The sequence below is a fragment of the Symphalangus syndactylus genome, chromosome 17 (genome assembly GCF_028878055.3).
Source record: "Symphalangus syndactylus isolate Jambi chromosome 17, NHGRI_mSymSyn1-v2.1_pri, whole genome shotgun sequence".
Classification (NCBI taxonomy): Eukaryota; Metazoa; Chordata; class Mammalia; order Primates; family Hylobatidae; genus Symphalangus; species Symphalangus syndactylus.
In genome coordinates, this window is record NC_072439.2 from 32,001,119 (window position 1) to 32,022,074 (window position 20,956).

Here is a 20,956-nt window from a genome sequence, read left to right on the forward strand (position 1 = left end):
TCCTTGGGAAGGTGTGGGGGTGGAGACCCTCTCCTTTTTCACATTGACCTTCAATTCCAGAACTTCAGAGCTGACTGACTGGCACAGAGCCTGATAGAGTTGGAGTGGGGAATGAGGGAGTAAGGAGCAGAGAGGTAAACTGTAGGAGATTCTTTCATTTTAATTTTTTTTAGAGGCAGGCCCTCTCTCTGTTGCTAGGCTGGAGTGCAATGGCATAATCATAACTCACTGCAGCCTTGACCTCCTGGGCTCATGTAATCCACCTCAGCCTCTCAAGTAGCTGGCACTACAGGCATATGCCACCATGCCTGGCTAATTTTTGTATTTTTTGTAGAGACAGATTTTCAGTATGTTGCCCAGGCTGGTCTCAGACTCCTGAGCTCAAGCAGTCTGCCCACCTCAGCCTCCCAAAGTGTTGGGATTACAGTCTTGAGCTGCCGTGCCCAGCCTAATTTTTAAACTTCTTTTGTAGAGACAGTCTTGCTATGTTGCTCAAGCTTGTCTCAACCTCCTGGCCTCATGCCATCCTCCCGCCTCAGCCTCCCAAAGTGCTGGGATTATAGGCATGAGCCACCACGCCTGGCCCTGTGGAAGATTCTGAGGCTAAAAGTAGAAAGGGGCTGCTAACCAGAAAGCCCCCCAGAGGAGACCGAGTGAGCTGGGGAATTAGAACATCCACATCCCATCCATTTAGCTCCTCTAACAGCCCAGAGACAATCTTTGAACTTAACTAATGTACAAAAAGTTTCTTCATTTCTGCTTCTCAAGCCCCAAATTCCCATGTCTGAAAGAAGGGGGCTTGTACACCCAAGACACCCCATTATCCTCAAGAAAGAAAGATGGAGGTTCTAGGAGCCATTTTAGCCCATTAACCCACCTGTCATCTGCCCAGTATGTGTTAGGTACAGGAGGAGGGGGAGGTGTGGCTAGTGCAGGAAAATAATGCAGAGAAGATAAAACCCACTAAGCCAAGAATGTGGGGACAGTTACAGCTGTGCCTCCCCTGCTTCCCTTCCCGGAGGAGCTGAAAGTTGGGGAATTCCTGAGGATGGGCCCAAAGGGGCTGGGCTCACTGGTAGAAGTGGTGGGAATATCAGAGACTGACTAGTGTAGCTTGGTCACCTAGTCCGTACTAAAAAGCCTTATAGCCTTTTCTAGGATGAGACTTTGAGGCTCCTAGAGTAGGGCACTCTCCCAGGAGGAAAATCTTAGGCCCTCCCTCCCATGAGGGTCATTGCAACATGAGACCCACGGGAAGTTGTGAAGTCAGCCCCAGCCCCGCCTACTGTTCCTGGGTGCTAATCCCCAGCACGGACCACTCAGGAGGAGGGATTGGCTGAGGAGCTTGGAGAGGGGGCGTCATCACCTCGCCCAAAGGTTAAATAGGGGTTGAGACAAGATGCTCAGGAGAAGCACTTTCTTTCGCGAGCACTCTGAACCAGACCATGACCCAGACCCTCAAGTACGCCTCCAGAGTGTTCCAACGCGTCCGCTGGGCGCCCGAGTTGGGCGCCTTCCTAGGCTACCGAGAGTACCACTCAGCACGCCGGAGCTTGGCAGACATCCCAGGCCCCTCTACGCCCAGCTTTCTGGCCGAACTTTTCTGCAAGGGGGGGCTGTCGAGACTACACGAACTGCAGGTAGGAAGGGACGCCTTTCCCGAGACTGAGTGCTGAGGAAACGCTTTGGCAGCGTCAAAAAGGACTGACTAGTGCAGAGCAAATGTGGGAGAGCCAGAGAGAACGGATGCCCATGAATTAAGGAAAAGGAGAGTTGAGGCTGGGGGCGGTGTGGCTAGGCTCGCGCAGAGTCCGGCCCGACTCTTAGCAGAGGGCGCTGGGAAAGCGCCTTCTCGCTGTCCTGAGGTGTAGAGATCCTGCAGATATAGTACAAGTGCACGGGAGTCCGGAGTGCGCGGTACCCTCCGCCTGCGTGCGGCTTAAAGCTACGTGGGCTCCTTTTCATTCACTGAGGACTCGTCCTGAGACGGACAGTCCAGACATGGAACTTTTAGAGATTTCTCCTCGACCAAGATGATCAGAGAGGTCCTGAATGTCTGCCTTGCACAAAGTTCCTGTTTTGCCCATCACACTCAAACTTTCTAGGGATGGGAAATGAGAGAGGAGGAGTTTGCAGTATCAAAGGCATACACTAGTTGGGCACCCGAGAAGGAGCAGAAGCTCCCTCTTCCCAAACCCAGTCAACGCCCTTGGCGTGGGCACAGGTCAAGCTGAAAGTCCCCGCCCAGGTATCCAAGTGTCCGCTGCGTCCGCTACTCCAGGTGCAGGGTGCCGCGCGCTTCGGGCCGGTGTGGCTAGCCAGCTTTGGGACAGTGCGCACCGTGTACGTGGCTGCCCCTGCACTCGTCGAGGAGCTGCTGAGACAGGAGGGACCCCGGCCCGAGCGCTGCAGCTTCTCGCCCTGGACGGAGCACCGCCGCCGCCGCCAGCGGGCTTGCGGACTGCTCACTGCGTGAGTCTTCTCTGCCCCCAGAAGCCCAGACGCCCTGCAGCGGCCCTCTCCTGCTGCGGGTCCCGAAACTATCAATCTGGGGGCAAGGTGGGAGGTCGGCTGTCCCACTCTACCTTTGGGCATCTTGGGGTTCCCATCCCAGTCTGCTTCACCCACACTCGGGTTGAGCCCCAACCTCACTCACCGCCTACCGCCTACCTCCTTATCCTTTGAGGCCAGAATCCTGGGAACTGGGGGAACCGGAGGAATTGGGCTAGGGTACAAGGATCTGGATGGAATGAATGTAAGGTTCTGTGACTCAAGTTACCCGGGAACCCCGGCCCCTGCGGGCAGGAAATGAGTAAAGAGGAAGGGGGCTGGAAGACAGGCGCAGGCCGGTGCAGGTTTCTGTACCCCAAGGGGGCAGACGCAATCCCTCTCCTGGCCACCGCAGTTGAACGTGCTCCTTCACTGCAGCCAGTCCCGTCGAGCCGTCCCCACCTTCCAGATGCGCACTCTCTCCTCAACCCTGCAGGGAAGGCGAAGAATGGCAAAGGCTCCGCAGTCTCCTGGCCCCGCTGCTCCTCCGGCCTCAAGCGGCCGCCCGCTACGCCGAAACCCTGGACAACGTAGTCTGCGACCTTGTGCGGCGTCTGAGGCGTCAGCGGGGACATGGCACGGGGCTGCCCACCCTGGTTCGGGACGTGGCGGGGGAATTTTACAAGTTCGGACTGGAAGGTGAGTCCCAGGACAGAGCTGGGCAGGCGTCAGGGGCGCCCTACCGTAGCCTCCCGGAACCCTGACGGCGCCCCCTCCCGACAAGGCATCGCCGCGGTTCTGCTCGGCTCGCGCTTGGGCTGCCTGGAGGCTCAAGTGCCGCCTGACACGGAGACCTTCATCCGCGCTGTGGGCTCGGTGTTTGTGTCCACGCTGTTGACCATGGCGATGCCCCACTGGCTGCGCCACCTTGTGCCTGGGCCCTGGGGCCGCCTCTGCCGAGACTGGGACCAGATGTTTGCATTTGGTAAGGCACAGGACGAGGTGGGCATCGGGGAATGTAAAGCTGTCCAGGGGTAGCGAGGTATTCACGTGCCTTCTACCCACGCAGCTCAGAGGCACGTGGAGCGGCGAGAGGCAGAGGCAGCCATGAGGAACCGAGGACAGCCCGAGAAGGACCTGGAATCTGGGGCGCACCTGACCTACTTCCTGTTCCGGGAAGAGTTGCCTGCCCAGTCCATCCTGGGAAATGTGACAGAGTTGCTACTGGCGGGAGTGGACACGGTGAGGTTCTCCCTCCGTGCTGTGAGCCAATTCCAGGGCTTAGCCTCCCCAGACTCCGGGGCCATTTTTCTGTTGCAGGGGATCCATTATGGCCACCTAGACTAGCTTGTCTTAGCACCCCTTAGCCCCAGACTCTTCCATAATCTGCACCTTCTGCTGGGTTCCCACACCCAACACCTCTCTTGCTTTCACATGTTTCTCAGGTGTCCAACACGCTCTCCTGGGCTCTGTATGAGCTCTCTCGGCACCCTGAAGTCCAGACAGCACTCCACTCCGAGATCACAGCTGCCCTGAGCCCCGGCTCCAGTGCCTACCCCCCAGCCACTGTTCTGTTCCAGCTGCCCCTGCTGAAGGCGGTGGTCAAGGAAGTGCTAAGGTGAAGGGGAAGGAGAGAAGGAACAAGAGGAAATGCCAAGGAAGGGCTGGGGAAGCAAATAGTGGATGGAAGCAGGGAGAGAGCAGAGAAAAATGGCCCTCTACTCCTGGCCAAAAAGGGTTTGGAAGTTGGAAACAATGAGAAGGGGGCTGCAGTCCCTAGCCTCATCTTGCTGTCTCCATTTTGTGCTTTGCAATCTAGACTGTACCCTGTGGTACCTGGAAATTCTCGTGTCCCAGACAAAGACATTCATGTGGGTGACTATATTATCCCCAAAAATGTGAGTAGAGCCTATGCACCCTTTCTACTGAGCCATTCCTCACTATCTTGGGCCCCAGCCCTGTTCTCAAACACTCTCCTAAAAGCTCTTCAAACACTCCCCTTGACCCCTCTCTAGGACATGCCTTTCTAGGATGTAATGGGACAGTGGGGAGATCCTTCCAAAAGTAGTTCCAGAAAACTTCCCCATCACCCACCAGGACCTACCTTTGTCCCTGTCTGAATATCATCTTCTTCATGCCTGCCCTATTCTGAGCCCAAACTGACAAGTTTGTTCTCCTTCCCACCAGACGCTGGTCACTCTGTGTCACTATGCCACTTCAAGGGACCCTGCCCATTTCCCAGAGCCAAATTCTTTTCGTCCAGCTCGCTGGCTAGGGGAGGGTCCCACCCCCCACCCATTTGCATCTCTTCCCTTTGGCTTTGGCAAGCGCAGCTGTATGGGGAGACGCCTGGCAGAGCTTGAATTGCAAATGGCTTTAGCCCAGGTGAGTGCTCTAGATTTTATACCTTCCCCAGACTGGAGAGACCCTAACCCTCTAAAGCTGTGAGCTCTTTCCCCTGGCAAGCATAGGAAATCATATAAGACCTGGTAGAATGAATCTTCTGAAATATGATAAGCCCATTATAGGCCTGGAGTGTAAGTGAGAGTATTCAAACTATTTTTTCCCTACCATAATCCCTCACCCTTATTAACCAAGAAGTCCCCTACTGGCCACAGGTGCCACCCAATCATTGACCATTCTAACACTAATAATGCATGCCCTTTACCAATTGGATTACCAATGAATCCCCCCATTATAGATATCTTTCATAGTAATGCTCACCTTCTTCCCTTTCCAGATCCTGACACATTTTGAGGTGCAGCCTGAGCCAGGTGCGGCCCCAGTTAGACCCATGACCCGGACTGTCCTGGTACCTGAGAGGAGCATCAACCTACAGTTTTTGGACAGATAGTCCCGTGGAAAGAGACTGTCATCATCACCCTTTCATTCGTCATAGGGATAAGATTTTTTGTAGGCGCAAGACCAAAATATACATCTTCCCCTAATGCCTGTCTATCTGACCAAACTGGATAGAACCACCATAGTGAAGTGTGAGGCGGCCCTGACCAATGTGTGAAGTATGCACTTAGCCTGACTCAGGAGGCCAAGTGAGAAAACCATGGTTTCTCTGCTTGCTTGGCCCTTCTGATCATGTATGCATCCCCCAAGGATGAAATCAGATTTTAACTAATAATGCTGGATGGCCTAGGCCGGGCGTGGTGGCTCACGCTTGTAATCCCAGCACTTTGGGAGGCCGAGGCGGGTGGATCACGAGGTCAGGAGATCGAGACCACGGTGAGACCCCGTCTCTACTAAAATTACAAAAAATTAGCCGGGCGTGGTGGCGGGCGCCTGTAGTCCCAGCTACTAGGAGAGGCTGAGGCAGGAGAATGGCGTGAACCCGGGAGGCGGAGCTTGCAGTGAGCCGAGATCGCGCCACTGCACTCCAGCCTGGGTGCCTGGGTGACAGAGCGAGACTCCGTCTCAAAAAAAAAAAAAAAAAAAAAAAAATGCTGGATGGCCTGAGGAAAGACTCAACTGCATCTCTTTTTGGGCTTTCATAGTGTTCATTGATGCTGCTGGCTAAGCTTTTATCAAAGCATAAGCTCAGTAACTGTGCTTCTGGTCTGTACCTGGTTGGTCCTTCCTCTTTGCATGTAAGTTCTTTGAGAGGAAGGGTGAAGCCTTATTTGTTTTCTATGTCCTCTGCCAGGGCCTGTGTCTGACTAGGTGACACCACACACATTCTTAGATTGAATCTGAACCATGTGGCAGAAGGGATAAGCAGCTTAGTAGGCTCTGTCTACCCCCTTCGTTCTTTGTCTTGCCCCTAGGAAGGTGAATCTGCCCTAGCCTGGTTTACGGTTTCTTACAACTCTCCTTTGCTCTCTGGCCAGTATTAAGTGGGTTTGCCCCATCACTTAGTTCTCAGGCAGAGACATCTTTGGGCCTGTCCCTGCCCAGGCCTCTGGCTTCTTTTTTATATTGAAAATTTTTAAATATTCATAAATTTTAGAATAAAAAATCAAATATCCCATTCTTGACTTTGACTTATTTCTCTCATATTCCCACTTCCTACAAGACCTGGAGGCAAGACCCTAACCCTCCCATCTCCCACCTTGGTTTCTCAGGTCCTGGGGGTGACCCCCATAACAATGGGAGGTCTGGACGCCTGGAAGAGTAGTTTGTAACACAAACCCAGACACGTTTCTGTCTGTAGTGGGAACAGCCAAGTCTAGTCTGGCTTTCTGTAAGAGATTAAGGGGGTGGGGGTTGAAAAGTAACTGCAGGGGCTAAGCTGTAAAATGGGCCCGGAGCTAGGGATTTGCAGACATGGGCAGAGGTTGCTGACTCTGGTAAGGAAAGTGCTTTTGGACTGCCAGGATTGAAGAAAGTCCTAGATTGGCCACTGTGCCCTCTCTGGAAAAGTTGTTCCAAGATAATTTCCTTCAGAGGAAGGGATACAAGCAGAGAAGTGGAATCAGACAGACAGAATGAAAGCTGAGTGTGGGGGTGGCCAGAAGCCCTGGGGCACTGAGGCAGGATAAGGGCGGTGGACAGAGGGAGCCTGTTTTCCTGAGTCAGCATTCTCTGGCCCCCCAGAGGCTGGGCACAGCTCTCCTCTTGTGATGTATACAGATTAACTCATCTTCCATCCAAATAAATCTCTCAGCACACTGCACATTTCCTTCTGCATCCCAGATTACCCTCCCCATGTCAGGACTTGCCCCCCTTCCCCTACCGCTCACCCTATTCCAATTAGCTGGGTGTAGATGAAGATTTCACTTCACACTTCTTCCTCCTCCACACCTTGGCCTCCTGGCCTAGACATGGCTCCCTGACCAAAGAAACTCCATTAGCCACCAGGCCTTCTGCAGGGGCATCTAATTATGCAAGATCTACAGAGGGTCAGGGCAGACCCAAAGCCTCATACAAAGATCAAGGTTTCTGTGCATTTTCTGCCCTTCTCAACTCCTTCCCTACTGTATACTCAGTCTCCACCCCTATTCCTCTATCACTGAACTCAATTTGAACCTAAATGACCAAATTTTCAGCAGATTTGATCTTTGAGGGAGAATAAAGCCCAGCTTGTCAGACCCTGGAATCAGTGATGAGAATTCTGCCCATCCATACTCCCTATTTTCCACTGGGCAAGCAGGAATGCCCACTTGAAGAGGGCAGCAGTTCCCATGACCCCTTTCCTGGACAACAATCTTTTTAAGTTGGAAAAAGGGAAGAAGAGGAGACCATACTGATTGCTGGCCCCAATCTCCATACCAAGGCTTCCATTAGTGCTGAAGGAGAGGGGAAAGTGTCCCACTTGGCCTCATTTTAGGACCCAGAGTGTAAATGGATACAGTGTGTTTGTGTGTGAGTATGTCTATTTTCTTTGGTATGTCTAACCTTCCCTGCAGAGCCATCACAGAGGACAGCTCAGGCTTGGCGCAGGAAGCTCCACATGTGTCCTATCTACCTGAACCCTATCTGCCAGTACAGATATTAGTAGTCACTCTGATTTGCAATCCCCCATTTGGTCCCCACCAGCTCTTCTGAGAATGGCAAATCAGTAAAGTCTGGCCTTTCTGTCTCCCAAGATGGGGGATCTAGAGGGTTCTCTCTCTGGGGAAACAGTTTCCTAGTGAGCAGATGGAGGGTTCAGTCTCAGTTCCCTATCCACTCTACTCCCTCAGAAATTGGAAGTTATATACTTCCACACTTTGAAATTACTTGAACCCCAGTCCAGCTTTTGTTCCTACATCCCGAGGCTGGTCTGGATACCAGCACCATGGACAGCAACCAAGACCCCTTTGGGAGAGGGGAGGGGATCAAGGTTTCTTGGGCAAAGATATGTGTGGGCCTTTACAAGAGAAGCATTTTCTCCAAAACATCCCCAGGGAGGAAGGAGGCAAAGCAGAACCTTCCCTGATAGAAGGATCAATAATAAGAAAGGCCTGCAGATCTGACTTTAGCCATGAATGAAGGAATTATTTAATTGCTGATGGATGGTTTACTTAAAAAATAGCATCATTCATATAATACACAACCCCAAGGTCACAGAAGAAAGTGCCCAGGCTTCAGGCTGACCCACATTGTAACCAGTCCTTCCCAAATCTTTTCTCTATAAACAACAGTCCTCTATGCTGCTGCCTCCAAACATAATGCCATCCATTAATACCACTAGCTGGGCACACCGGGATCAAACCTGTGACCCTAAACTGCCATAGAAATAGCTTAAACTGGGGTTGGAGACTCATAACACTGAGTGGCGGGATTCCCTCCATCTCACTCCAAATGAGTCCAAATTCACTTCACATTGCTTCTCTGGGTGAGCACAGTACTTGAGAAGGACTAATAGAACCCAGATGATCTCCAGAACAAGGCGGATGGCTCCAGCCTTCCCCAGCCCACAGGCCCAAATATTTAGAGTCAGAGGAGTTCTCATTCTTACAAATAACCACCATGCTTCACATTTGCAATGTCTATTTCCTCCATACCTATTATGTCACTCAACACAAAATTCCATGATTCTGTGCAACTCCAGATGAAAAACACATTTTAGAATTTGTTATACCAGCTACTATTTGAAATAAATGGACCATCAACTATTCTAGAAATCTCTTTATGTCATTGCTGATTTTCTTTGCAATGGCATCCAACCTGTCCCTCATTTATCCTTATTCCAACCCTATGAGGTAGACAGGAAAACCATAGCTAAGAGATTTTTTTCTAAATCACACAACGCATAGGTGGCAGGTCCAGGTCTACCCCTCAGATACCTCTGAGCGCTGCCACCTAGCAGCCAACATGAATTATTCACCAGCAAGTGGGAGTCACACCTACAACTCGGAACCCACTGCTGCATTTGGGATTTGCAACCTGTGCAGAGAAACCTCCCCACACCTCCCAACCCTCCAGAAAAGCCCCAGATGAGAAAGGAGTCTCCACGTGCGTATAAATGATTCTTTATGCCCTTCCCCCATGCAGTGGGGGATGGAGCAGGGGGAAGTCCCCGCCCTCATGCAGGGAACGGGAGGTCAATGTATACTAGTCTTATTGCCAGATGCCCTGTGGCCATGGGGTGGGGAATAGGGCTCTACAGCCCCTTTCTTCTGGCATTGGTCCCCCTTCACCAAGTCACCGTGGTGGAGCTGGGGGGCTGGAGGCCCTAGGAGCTGAGGTAAAGATGGTTCTCTCCAGGAAAGGAAAGCGGCTCTCCCCGCCTGCCCACTGGCCGTCTCTGGATGAGTGTGAGGAGCTGCCAGCGGGTACTGAAATGTCATCCAGGTGTCTCTACCCAGTGGGCAGTGAGGCCAGACAATGTCTCCAGCTTGAGGCTGCCCACACAGATCCTCGGTGACGGGGGCAGCATGCCCCAAACACCTTGTCTAGCTGGTACCTCCAGCAGCCATGAGAGCTCTTCTCTGACCGATGCATTGACTCAAGATCCCTGCTCCTGGAGTCCAGTTCAGACTGTAGTGACCCTCATGACAACCTCTCGGCCAGAATGGGAGCTGGAACGGGCATCTGGTGGCCGCAGCTGCCCAAGGAGGTGCAAGATTGTATAACCACAGCGCTGAGGCAAGAGCGTCCGCATGCGCTGGGCAGCTGGGGGGCGGCTGGTGGCCCCAGAGGTGGGGCCCGTCCGTGAGGTCCTGGGGCCCGGCTTCCCTGCCGTCCCTCCCCCTGCATCTCCTCCTATGTCCTTGGTCTTGTCATAATTTAGGACCTTCCACTGCTGGTTCACTGCCTGCCAGCGCTTGAAGATGCGGTAGACAGAGGAGCCTTCATGGATGATGAGGCCTGAGCAATAGGGATAAGAAATCCAGGGTTAACTGTGGCCTAGATCTAGGCCAGAGGTACTTAAGCAAGCATTTCTTCAGAGTGAGAAGATACAGTTGCAACGGGCCCTGGAGAAGCAGGGAAGTGAGTTGAGGTGGCACCAGGATAGCACTAAAGGCCCCCAGTGGCAGAAAATAAGGCCATGAAACTGAGGGGATGGGCAGGGGAGTTAGGTGTGTAAGAGGAAGATACAGAGCAGGTAAAGGAGAGAGAGGTATCCTCACCTATGCAGACGACATCCATGAAGCCATACATGCCGTAGCAGATCTGAAAGAGCAGATCCTGTCGTTGCCACTTGGCTGAAGGGCTGAGTGAGGACCAGATGAGCCAGGAGATGCTGGCAACCAGGAAGAGCGAGCCCAGGACTATGGCAGCAATCTGGACCTTCTCGATAACCGTCAGGGAGATGGCCTGCCACTGTGTGGGAGAAAGGGCTCCAAAGAGTCCCAGAAAGGGATGGAGGGCCAGGTGATGGGTGGCCCTGAAAGGCAGGGTGCTCCAGGAACCTTCCCTAAAACCTTCAGGCAGGATCAACATCTGTCTTTTCTGTGCCTTGATTAAATCTAGAATGTGGCACTTGTCTGACACCATTTGTCTGTCTTATTTTAGAAAGGCAGGACTGGGCAAGTGCCCTGAAACCAAAACATCTAGATTTGAATCCTAAATCTTGACTCCATCACTTACTGGCTGAGTAACCTTGGGTAAGTTTTCAAATCTTTGTGCATCAGTGTCCTCGTTTGTAAAAGGGGATAATAATAGTATCTAACTAATAAGATTATTGTGAAGATTAAGAGTTAATACACACCAAAACTTGACACAGAAAACACTACATATTTGCTATCATCATCAACATCATTTTTTCTTTTTTCTTTTTTTTTTTTTCCTTCGAGACAGAGTCTTGCTCTGTTGCCCAGGCTGGAGTGCAGTGGCTGTGATCTCGGCTCACTGCAACCTCTGCCTCCCGGGTTCAAGGATTCTCCTGCCTCAGCCTCGCGAGTAGCTTACAGGCACGTGCCACCACGCCCGGCTAATTTTTGTATTCTTAGTAGAGACGGGGTTTCACCATGTTGGCCAGGCTGGTCTCAAACTCTTGACCTCGTGATCCGCCCGCCTCGGCCTCCCAAAGTGCTGGGATTACAGGCGTGAGCCACCGCGCCCGGCATTTTTTCTTTTCTTTCTTCTTTCTTTCTTTTTTTTTTTTTTTTTTTTGTGGCGAGTGGGGAGTGGTGATTGTCCCATGCCTAGAACAGTGCCTGGAATATAAGTGGCACCCCATAAATATCTTTGTGAATAAATTAAGGGCTTAGGAAGGATATACAGACACACAGGAGACTGTGGTAATTGGTGGGGAAGGGTGGCTTTGGGAAAAGAGTAAATGAAATAGGCCTCCTGGAGGGTCCCTGATTCCAATAGCTAAAAGGTCCTCATCCAATCTCCGAGTCCTCTCCTTGCACCTCACCTGCAGTGGGTTCTTGGTGCTGATCGCCAGGACCTGGTACTTGAAGTAGCAGAGCTCACAGCTCCAGGAGCCCCTCTCGCTGATCCAGCGGATGAGGCAGGGCTGATGCGTGCAGCGCACCGAGCCGTCGCAGCGGCAGGGGCTCAAGAGCTCCCCCTGGAGGAAGAGTGAGGAGGGGCCCTGTCAGCCATCACCACCCCGACCCCACTCAGCCGCGCTCCCCGACAGGGAAACCTCCTCTTCAGGTCACTTTCCCACCTTAAATAATTCAGGCCTTTCACCCAAGACAGGGCAATAGGCTAAGCAAGGCTGCAACCGAAAAGAAGTTTCCCTTGGAGATCAAGGGAAACTTCCCATACCAAAGAGATGAAGGATGGAAAGGGATGGGGGGATTAGAGGGGAGAAGGACTGGGTCTTCTCTTTTCCTAGAATTTGGGATGGGTAGTCTTTAAGACTTCTCAAAAGAAAGGCTTCCTCTTACGATCTGGAGGGAGGGGAGTGTTAGAGCTTCTGAGCCATGCTTTCCTTCCCCCACCCCATCATTGTAAAGTTACTTCACAGATCTGGTGCAAACTGGGATGGGTTACGGTCCTCGGTTTCCACGTATTAAAAAGCGGAGAAATCGCGGAGGTGGGAGTGAAGGGTGTTTCCCTTTAATCAAGGAATCAATTCTCACTGCACAGAGACACCCCCTGGCACTATTCTGGGACAACTTTGCCCATAAAATTTTAACAAAGAATACTCTTTAGAATGAGATAGAAAGTTGCAGAATGGGAAGTGAAAAAAAGTGCCCCACGGGGAGAAATACTGAGCTAAGCAAGGGCGCTGGCTGGGCCCCTCCCTTCAAGGGGGGCACAGAAGCACTCTCCTTTTTGTCCACCTGCAAGAGAACAGGTCCCCTTAGCTTACGGAGACCCTGGGGCGAGGGAAATAGGAGAGAACAGCAGTCCCTGTTAATGGGTGAGAGGGATTTTGCGCTCTCTGGGGAGAAAGCCCCACCCCTTCCTGGGGACCCTTGACCCTCCAACACAAACAAGCGCTCCAGGAGTCCCCTGCCAGCCCCTCGGCCTCACCCCACTCCCACTCCGGGTCCTGGGGCCCGCCCAGCCTCCTTAGGCGCCGCCCCTGCTCGCGGTCTCCGCGGACACCCCAGGTGCGCGCCCCCACCCTCCGCGCCCGGCCAGGTGCCCAGGCCTGACCTGCTCCGGGCCCTGGAAGCAGATCCGGCACTGAGGGGTTCGGAGTCCGCTGTCCAGGCTGCTGCTGAGCGACAGGGCGTCCAGCGCGCCCGGGGGTGGCAGCGGCGGCGCGGGCGGCGGCAGGGGTCCGGCCCGCGGCTCCTTGTCACCGGCCAGGCCCCGGGCCCGCGGCTCCGACCCGTAGTACTCCTCCTCGTCGCCGTCGCCGTCCCGGGTGGAGCAGCCAGCGAAGGGCGCCCAGCCGCAGCCGCCTCCCCCGCCCCCCCGGGGCTGCGGCTCGGCCCGGGGCCGCCCCCCGCCTGTCAGCACCAGCAGCTTCAGCTCGTTCAGAAACATGCGGAGCCGAGACTTGAGCATCGTCCGGACACCGGGGGCGGGGGGCGGCGTGCAAGAGGGGCTCGCTAGCGGCGGGGGGAGGGGAGAGGACAAGGCCGGGAAGGGGGCGCGCGCTAGAGAGCCAAGCCGGGCCGGGGTCTTCGGGGCCTGCGACAGCCGTTCACTGCTGCCACCGCCGGGGCTCTGCTGCTTGCGGGGCCGAGCGGGTTGGCGGCCCGGGGGCGGCGGGATGGGGGGCCATGGCCAGGGCAGGGGGCGGGGAGGGGGGCTCAGGGTGCCGCACCCCGCGGGTCTGGGTCCGGAGCGGGCCGGGCCCCTGGGGTTACGCGCCCGGGTCCTCCTGCGGCGGGGCCGCCCCCCATCGCCGTTCTCTCGGTCCCAGTCCCCCTCCGGCTCCGGGATCAGGCTTGACTCGGCCCGTGCGCTCGGCAGTGGCAAATGGCGGCTCCTTCCGGCGGCGGCGGCGGCGGAGACCCCCCCGGAGCGGCGGGCGGGCGGGGCGGGCGCCGGGGAGCGGGTGAAGGATGGAGGGAGGGGCGGGGCGGGGAGGGGGAGAGGAGAAGGGGCCGCGGCTGCGCATCCCCGCCCTGCCCCGCACGAGCAGGTGTCCCCAGGGGCGGGGGCAAGTGTGGGAGCCCGAGGAGGGTGGAGGAAGGGGAGTGGCCAAGGAAGGGGGAGTGTGCACACGAGTTGACTAGGTGTGTGTCTGGGAGTGGGGGATGAGCGGGTGAGCATGGAAGGTGAGTGGTCAAATGACGCAGGTGTACCAGGGAGGGAGAGGCTTGTGCAAAATGGGAATGTGCAAAGAAAGAACTGTGCAAGGGTCAGAGGTGTGAGGGAGGTACATGGGCAGGAGTGGGACTCAAGCAATATACACTTTACCCAAAGGGCTGAAAAGTGTGCTCGATGGGGACTGGGAAAGAGAGGTGTGTAAGGAATGGAATCGAATTGTCTGAGAAACGGAAGCCTGTGATTGTAATGTGTGAAGGAGGTGAGGGAGCAGGGGAGGTAGGCGTGCTAAAGGGATGGGAGTGTCTTTCCTGGTACTCTCCTGCCCTCACCTCCACTGCATTGAAATAAATAATACACACACTTAGCCCTTTGCTTTTATGGAGCCTTCGCTCTGAGAACAAGTTCTACCCCCATCACATTTTTTTCCTGCCTTACACTTACATTCTCCCTCTCCTCCCCTTTGCAAAGCTGAGGGAAAAGGGATTCCAGGGGAGCTCATTGGGTCAAACACACTGGGAAAAAATTTAATTAGTGAAAGAGTAATTAACAGAAGAAGGGAGGGGACAGAGCCTGGGACAGACTGCCAAATTAAGGTTCCTCAATAGAAAGTGATGGAGAGACAGTAATGTTCCCATGAAGTATTCAAATGTTTTGGATGAACTAACGAATGAATCAGAAAAAGGGGCTGGGACCCAAGCAGACAGAGACGACGTCTTCTGTTGCAAAGACAGTAAGCTGTGAAGGTCTTATGTGGAAGGTGAGGCTGAAGTGGGGAATGCTGGTGTGGGAAGGGAGTTTGAAAAACTCACAGACACTTATCTTAGCCTTCCAGAAGGCTTACAAAGCACCCACCCCTAGCAAGGTAGCCAATAAAACATTCACCTCTTGAGCCCCTTAGTTCACTCCTTGAGGTTTTTCTTACTAGTGTTCCAGCTGCCCTTGCCAGAGGGGCCCAGGGCTACAAGTATCAGGATGGAAAGAGGAGGCATCTGTATTAATATGTATTCCATTTTGCTCTAAATCATGGTTTATATTCATCTTCTAGTTTGAACTCTTATATTCTCAGCCAGATGGTTAAGGAAAACAGAAGTTAGAGTGGAAGGAGTGGCAAATAGGGTAATAAAATGGCTTTAGATTTTAGACAAATTCTCACAAATGAGACACTAACAGCTTTCCTCCTTTACTCCCATACCCCCAAAGGGCTGGGAGATAAAGACCTTGGAGCCAATAAAACAAAGAAAGTAGGAGAAATCTACTTGTGTCTACCTAGGTGTCTGGGCAGAGGCCATTTGGGAACAAGTGTGTTCTGGACAGTGCTAAGTGCTAAGAAAGCGGCACTAGGGAAAAAGAGGGAAGCACCGTGGCTCCAAATGAGCAGTCACAAGGTTTGCAGAAGGGGACATGTCATTTTCATTCATTGTGGTGGTCTGGAGGGTGCAGGGGGTGTGATGGTAACTTTCTTGCATATGTGCAATCCTGTATCCATTTTATATATGACATGTGATAAATAATATATACATACATATATACATAGAAGTATATATGCACACATACAAATATCACATAATCATAGAATCTTCCTACTGGAAAAAAAAAAAAAAACTTGTAAAGGTCAAGTATTCCTGTCTCCTGCTCATCAGTAACTTCTCTGCCAGATGGCCTCAGGTCTTTGCATTAACACTCCCAGGGAGGTTTGGAAGTTGGAAAAGTGAGAGCATTATCTTGTCACTGAGCCTGTTGGATTACTGTATTAATCTGCCTTCAGTCATCCTTTAATCGTAGTTTTGCCCTCAAATGGGCATTGTTTACTCCCTATTTTAGAAGACCCCATTGTTGGCTACATCTTTATAGATAGTCGTACCACTACTTTAAAGGGCCAGTGACAGACACCAAAAACAAAAACCCACATACACACTGGAAGCAAGCACTCAGTAAAATGTTGTAGAATTAATGAATGAAACAATGACACAAATGAGAGTATGTTTTCTCATGGTGGAGCGAAAAGGTGACAGCATCACCTCTGGTACCCCAACTCCCACCCCCTCCCCAATATAGACAGGCTGAAAGACCGGTAGTGAGACTGGAGTTCAGCCTTCAGACCGGTAGTGAGACAATCCTTCAGCCAGGAGTTGGGCTCTGGGTGGCCTAGGTTGCCATGGCACCGCCTCGGGCTCCACCCTCTCTTGTCCCCCTCACCGCTCCCTCCCGCAGCGGGGGTTGTGGCAGCCAGTCACGTGCCCGCCGCGTAACCACACCTCTGCTCCTCAGAGCAATGTCAAGCGGTCACGTGTGATAGCAACAGATCACGTGGCTGCCATCGCCCCTCCGCCCCCTTACACTCTTCGCCCTCCTCCCAGCCGAAGCGGCTCCTGGCAGCCCCTCAGCGCATGGGTGGCGGTCACGTGCCCAGAACGTCCGGCGTTCGCCCCGCCCTCCCAGTTTCCGCGCGCCTCTTTGGCAGCTGGTCACATGGTGAGGGTGGGGGTGAGGGGGCCTCTCTAGCTTGCGGCCTGTGTCTATGGTCGGGCCCTCTGCGTCCAGCTGCTCCGGACCGAGCTCGGGTATATGGGGCCGTAGGAACCGGCTCCGGGGCCCCGATAACGGGCCGCCCCCGCAGCACCCCGGTCTGGCGTGAGGTAAGTGCTGTCCCTTCCCAGGAATGAGAACCAGTGCCCGCCCCCCTCACAGCTTTCCATGCGTTCGTTTCGCGAGCTGGTTATGGAAGGGTCGCTCAAGGGCGGGAAGTGGGGCCTTTGTGGTCATGGGAAGGTATAATTTTAGGGACTGATGTGTAGGATCTTCGATGCAAGGCATGTGTCATGTGTGATCTTTGTGCGGGGCGCGATTGTCCCAAAGGAAAAAGCGTTTTTTATTGCAGGGCCTCACGTGGCTGGAGGGGTCGGTATTGAGTCATTGTGTTATCTCTGGGGCCGGCCCCAAGGAAGACTGGGAGCGGGGGATGGGATGCTGGTGTTGTTCTTTGTGCTTTTTTTTTGGGAGTCCCTTTGTTGCTGCGGGCTTATACCATCCTAACTCTGTAAGGGACTTTTGGTAATAGGAGTCTGTGATTGTAGGGTCTCACTTGATCTGAGAATGGCTACCTCTCGATATGAGCCAGTCGCTGAAATTGGTGTCGGTGCCTATGGGACAGTGTACAAGGCCCGTGATCCCCACAGTGGCCACTTTGTGGCCCTCAAGAGTGTGAGAGTCCCCAATGGAGGAGGAGCTGGAGGAGGCCTTCCCATCAGCACAGTTCGTGAGGTGGCCTTACTGAGGCGACTGGAGGCTTTTGAGCATCCCAATGTTGTCCGGTGAGAAGGTGGTGGAGGGTTGGGAGTGGGGAGTAAAGGGAAAAGACAGCCTATAGGTGGGGTGTGATGATCTGTAGAGAAGTGGGGACCCTGAGGAAATAACGAGAGGCCATGTTGGGTTAAAGGGGATTGAAAAGTGAGCATCTACTCTGGTCAGGCTGATGGACGTCTGTGCCACATCCCGAACTGACCGGGAGATCAAGGTAACCCTGGTGTTTGAGCATGTAGACCAGGACCTAAGGACATATCTGGACAAGGCGCCCCCACCAGGCTTGCCAGCCGAAACCATCAAGGTGAGTGGGGTTGGTAGGCATTGAGAGGTGGATTGGGACCTTTGTAGTAGAACCTTCTGGGATTTCAGGTATAGTGCCTAGTTTCCAGTGCATCTGTACCTCCCCTTTGAAACTAGGATCTGATGCGCCAGTTTCTAAGAGGCCTAGATTTCCTTCATGCCAATTGCATCGTTCACCGAGATCTGAAGCCAGAGAACATTCTGGTGACAAGTGGTGGAACAGTCAAGCTGGCTGACTTTGGCCTAGCCAGAATCTACAGCTACCAGATGGCACTTACACCCGTGGTCAGTAGAAAGATGGTACCAAAATGGGTTCTGGTTGGGAGTAGGACGGTGATTGCCTGTAGCAACTGAGAAGTCATGTGCTTCATGTGTTCAGTCAAGCAAGTTGTGTTTCGTGATAACCCATGGGGTCCCCATCCATTCTTCTTATTCCCTTTAGGTTGTTACACTCTGGTACCGAGCTCCCGAAGTTCTTCTGCAGTCCACATATGCAACACCTGTGGACATGTGGAGTGTTGGCTGTATCTTTGCAGAGATGTTTCGTCGAAAGTATGGGACCCACATACCCTGGACTACCTTGAATTCCCCAAATCGCTTGTTCATAAACCACATCCATACCCTGCCCATTCTTCTTTTTTGAGACCAGGGCTTGCTGTGTTGCCCGGGCTGGATTGCAATGGCATGATCACAGCTCACTGCAGCTTCAACCTCCTGGGCTCAAGTGATCCTCCCATCTCAGCTTCCCAAGTAGCTGACACTACAGGCACGCACCCCCATGCTTGGCTAGTTTTTTAATATTTTTGTAGAGACGGGGTCTCAGTATATTGCCCAGGCTGGTCTTGAACTCTTGCACTCAAGCAATCCTCCCACCCCTACCTCCCAAAGTAGCGTAAGCTACTGCATCTGGCCCCATTCTTTCACTTGTGTACTACTACCTTGCCCATAGCAGAAAGCTCTGAAATGTTCTGGAATTAGGAACTTCATATCCCTTTATTCTCTTTATTTTTATTTATTTATTTATTTATTTTGAGATAATGTTTCACTCTGTCACCCAGGCTGGAGTGCAGTAGCCCAATTACAGCTCACTGTAGCCTCTACCTCCTGGGCTAAAGCAATCCTCCTGTCTCAGCCTCTTGAGTAGCTGAGACTACAGGTGCACACCACCATGACTGGCTTTTTTTTTTTTTTTAGACGGAGTCTCGCTCTGTCGCCAGGCTGGAGTGCAATGGCGTGATCTCAGCTCACTGCAACCTCCACCTCCCAGATTCAAGCAATTCTCCTGACTCAGCCTCCCGAGTAGCTGGGACTACAGGTGCATGCCACCACGCTCAGCTAATTTTTGTATTTTTAGTAGAGATGTGGTTTCACCATGTTGGCCAGGATGGTCTTGATCTCTTGACCTCATGATCCACCTGCCTCAGACTCCCAAAGTGCTAGGATTACAGGCGTGAGCCACTGCGCCTGGCATTTCTTTTTCTTTCTTTTTTTTTTTTTTTTTAAGAGACAAGGTCTTGCTTGCCCAGGCTGATCTAGAACTCCTGTGCTCAAGCAGTCCTCTCACCTCAGCATCCCAAAGTGCTGGAATTACTGGCCTTTATTCCCTATACTTTCTATTTTGAGCCACTAAGCAGTAACCATTCAACTAAGATATCTTTGAAAATGACTGCTACCTTATGTCCCTTCTCACCTTAGGCCTCTCTTCTGTGGAAACTCTGAAGCCGACCAGTTGGGCAAAATCTTTGAGTAAGTGACCAACATGGGAGAAAAAGATTTTCTATTCCGAGTCCTCTTTCTGCTGAGCCCAGGATGGCAACTGGCTCTGCCCATGGGGATGGGAACTGGAGGACCCTCCTGACCAGAGTTCTCCTGTCCCCCCACAGCCTGATTGGGCTGCCTCCAGAAGATGACTGGCCTCGAGATGTATCCCTGCCCCGTGGAGCCTTTCCCCCCAGAGGGCCCCGCCCAGTGCAGTCGGTGGTACCTGAGATGGAGGAGTTGGGAGCACAGCTGCTGCTGGTACTGGAGATGGCTGTGGGCATAGGGAGAGACTGGGGAAAGAAATAGAGCAGTATGCAGGGCCCTGGCCACTGTGGTTAATGAAACTTGGTTGGTAGATGGGCTGTAGTTTCTATTACAGCTGCAAATGGCCACCCACAGAGAAGGATGTAGAAGAGAACCCATCCTGTCCGGGCACGGTGGCTCACGCCTGTAATCCCAGCACTTTGGGAGGCCAAGGTGGGCCTATCACCTGAGGTCAGGAGTTCGAGACCAGACTGGCCAACATGGTGAAACCTCGTCTTTACTAAAAATACAAAAATAAGCCGGGCGTGGTGGCACACGCCTGTAATCTCACCTACTTGGGAGACTGAGGTAGGAGAATCACTTGAACTCAGGAGGCGGAGGTTGCAGTGAGCTGAGTTCATGCCATTGCACTCCAGCCTGGGTGACAGAGCGAGACTCCGTCTCAAAAAAAAAAAAAAAGAAGAAGAAAAAAGAAGAGAGCTCATCCCAGGTATTGTTGTGGGTGGGCAGAAGTCTGCCTGTTTTCTTCATGGTTTTCTGACCTTTGCCTCTCCCCTCAGGAAATGCTGACTTTTAACCCGCACAAGCGAATCTCTGCCTTTCGAGCTCTGCAGCACTCTTATCTACATAAGGATGAAGGTAATCCGGAGTGAGCAATGGAGTGGCTGCCATGGAAGGAAGAAAAGCTGCCATTTCCCTTCTGGACACTGAGAGGGCAATCTTTGCCTTTATCTCTGAGGCTATGGAGGCTCCTCCATCTTTCTACAGAGGTTACTTTGCTGCCTTAATGACATTCCCCTCCTACCTCTCCTTTTGAGGCTTCTCCTTCTCCTGCCCCCCTATTTCTCTACACTAAGGGGTATGTTCCCTCTTGTCCCTTTCCCTACCTTTATATTTGGGGTCCTTTTTTATACAGGAAAAACAAAACAAAGAAATAATGGTCTTTTTTTTTTTTTTTAATGTTTCTTCCTCTGTTTGGCTTTGCCATTGTGCGATTTGGAAAAACCACTTGGAAGAAGGGACTTTCCTGCAAAACCTTAAAGACTGGTTAAGTTACAGGACCTAGGAAGTCAGTGGAGCCCCTTGACTGACAAAGCTTAGAAAGGAACTGAAATTGCTTCTTTGAATATGGATTTTAGGCGGGGTGCGGTGGCTCACGCCTATAATCCCAGCACTTTGGGAGGCCAACGCAGGTGGATCACCTGAGGTCAGGAGTTCGAGACCAGCCTGACTAACATGGTGAAACCCTGTCTCTACTAAAAATACAAAATTAGCCGGGCATGGTGGCGCACACCTGTAATCCCAGCTACTTGGGAGACTGAGGCAGGAG

At 52.7% G+C, this 20,956-nt stretch overlaps 3 protein-coding genes across 6 annotated transcripts; 2 read left to right on the forward strand and 1 right to left on the reverse strand.

Annotated features, from left to right (window-relative positions):
• The first annotated feature begins 63 nt into the window (after positions 1-63).
• CYP27B1 (cytochrome P450 family 27 subfamily B member 1) lies at positions 64-5,633 on the forward strand. Of its 2 annotated transcripts, XM_055248560.2 has the most exons (9): positions 64-1,640; positions 2,282-2,472; positions 2,987-3,189; positions 3,275-3,475; positions 3,560-3,732; positions 3,936-4,108; positions 4,310-4,388; positions 4,678-4,875; positions 5,231-5,633. In XM_055248560.2, the coding sequence occupies exons 1-9, from the start codon at positions 1,446-1,448 to the stop codon at positions 5,342-5,344; spliced, it is 1,527 nt and encodes a 508-aa protein (XP_055104535.1). In that variant the 5' UTR covers positions 64-1,445; the 3' UTR covers positions 5,345-5,633. The 2 variants fall into 2 exon arrangements, with proteins under 2 accessions (XP_055104535.1, XP_063476136.1); XM_063620066.1 differs by lacking the exon at positions 3,275-3,475.
• Positions 5,634-9,379: 3,746 nt separating this feature from the next.
• MARCHF9 (membrane associated ring-CH-type finger 9) lies at positions 9,380-14,149 on the reverse strand. The gene is made up of 4 exons (XM_055247068.2): positions 12,931-14,149; positions 11,732-11,887; positions 10,497-10,689; positions 9,380-10,233 (listed from the first exon to the last, which is right to left on the reverse strand). The coding sequence occupies exons 1-4, from the start codon at positions 13,999-14,001 to the stop codon at positions 9,899-9,901; spliced, it is 1,755 nt and encodes a 584-aa protein (XP_055103043.2). The 5' UTR covers positions 14,002-14,149; the 3' UTR covers positions 9,380-9,898.
• Positions 14,150-16,373: 2,224 nt separating this feature from the next.
• CDK4 (cyclin dependent kinase 4) lies at positions 16,374-20,561 on the forward strand. Of its 3 annotated transcripts, XM_055247161.2 has the most exons (8): positions 16,374-16,634; positions 17,073-17,309; positions 17,467-17,602; positions 17,719-17,886; positions 18,044-18,153; positions 19,297-19,347; positions 19,485-19,620; positions 20,187-20,561. In XM_055247161.2, the coding sequence occupies exons 2-8, from the start codon at positions 17,092-17,094 to the stop codon at positions 20,277-20,279; spliced, it is 912 nt and encodes a 303-aa protein (XP_055103136.1). In that variant the 5' UTR covers positions 16,374-16,634; positions 17,073-17,091; the 3' UTR covers positions 20,280-20,561. The 3 variants fall into 3 exon arrangements, with proteins under 3 accessions (XP_055103136.1, XP_063476145.1, XP_063476146.1); XM_063620075.1 differs by lacking the exon at positions 19,297-19,347 and having other exon boundaries at positions 16,441-16,634; XM_063620076.1 differs by lacking the exon at positions 17,719-17,886 and having other exon boundaries at positions 16,441-16,634.
• Positions 20,562-20,956: the final 395 nt, after the last annotated feature.

Bases quoted from the DNA above. Each gene is read 5' to 3' on its own strand.
- CYP27B1 (XM_055248560.2), top strand. From the start codon at position 1,446: ATGACCCAGACCCTCAAGTACGCCTCCAGAGTGTTCCAACGCGTCCGC. The intron at 3,733-3,935 runs GTGAGGTTCTCC...CATGTTTCTCAG, and splicing joins TACTGGCGGGAGTGGACACG to GTGTCCAACACGCTCTCCTG. The intron at 4,109-4,309 runs GTGAAGGGGAAG...TTTGCAATCTAG, and splicing joins GTGGTCAAGGAAGTGCTAAG to ACTGTACCCTGTGGTACCTG.
- MARCHF9 (XM_055247068.2), bottom strand. From the start codon at position 14,001: ATGCTCACCCGCTCATCCCCCACTCCCAGACACACACCTAGTCAACTC. The intron at 11,888-12,930 runs GTCAGGCCTGGG...CTCTTCCTCCAG, and splicing joins GCTTCCAGGGCCCGGAGCAG to GGGGAGCTCTTGAGCCCCTG. The intron at 10,234-10,496 runs GTGAGGATACCT...CCTATTGCTCAG, and splicing joins CATGGATGTCGTCTGCATAG to GCCTCATCATCCATGAAGGC.
- CDK4 (XM_055247161.2), top strand. From the start codon at position 17,092: ATGGCTACCTCTCGATATGAGCCAGTCGCTGAAATTGGTGTCGGTGCC. The intron at 17,310-17,466 runs GTGAGAAGGTGG...TACTCTGGTCAG, and splicing joins GAGCATCCCAATGTTGTCCG to GCTGATGGACGTCTGTGCCA. The intron at 19,621-20,186 runs GTACTGGAGATG...CTCTCCCCTCAG, and splicing joins TGGGAGCACAGCTGCTGCTG to GAAATGCTGACTTTTAACCC.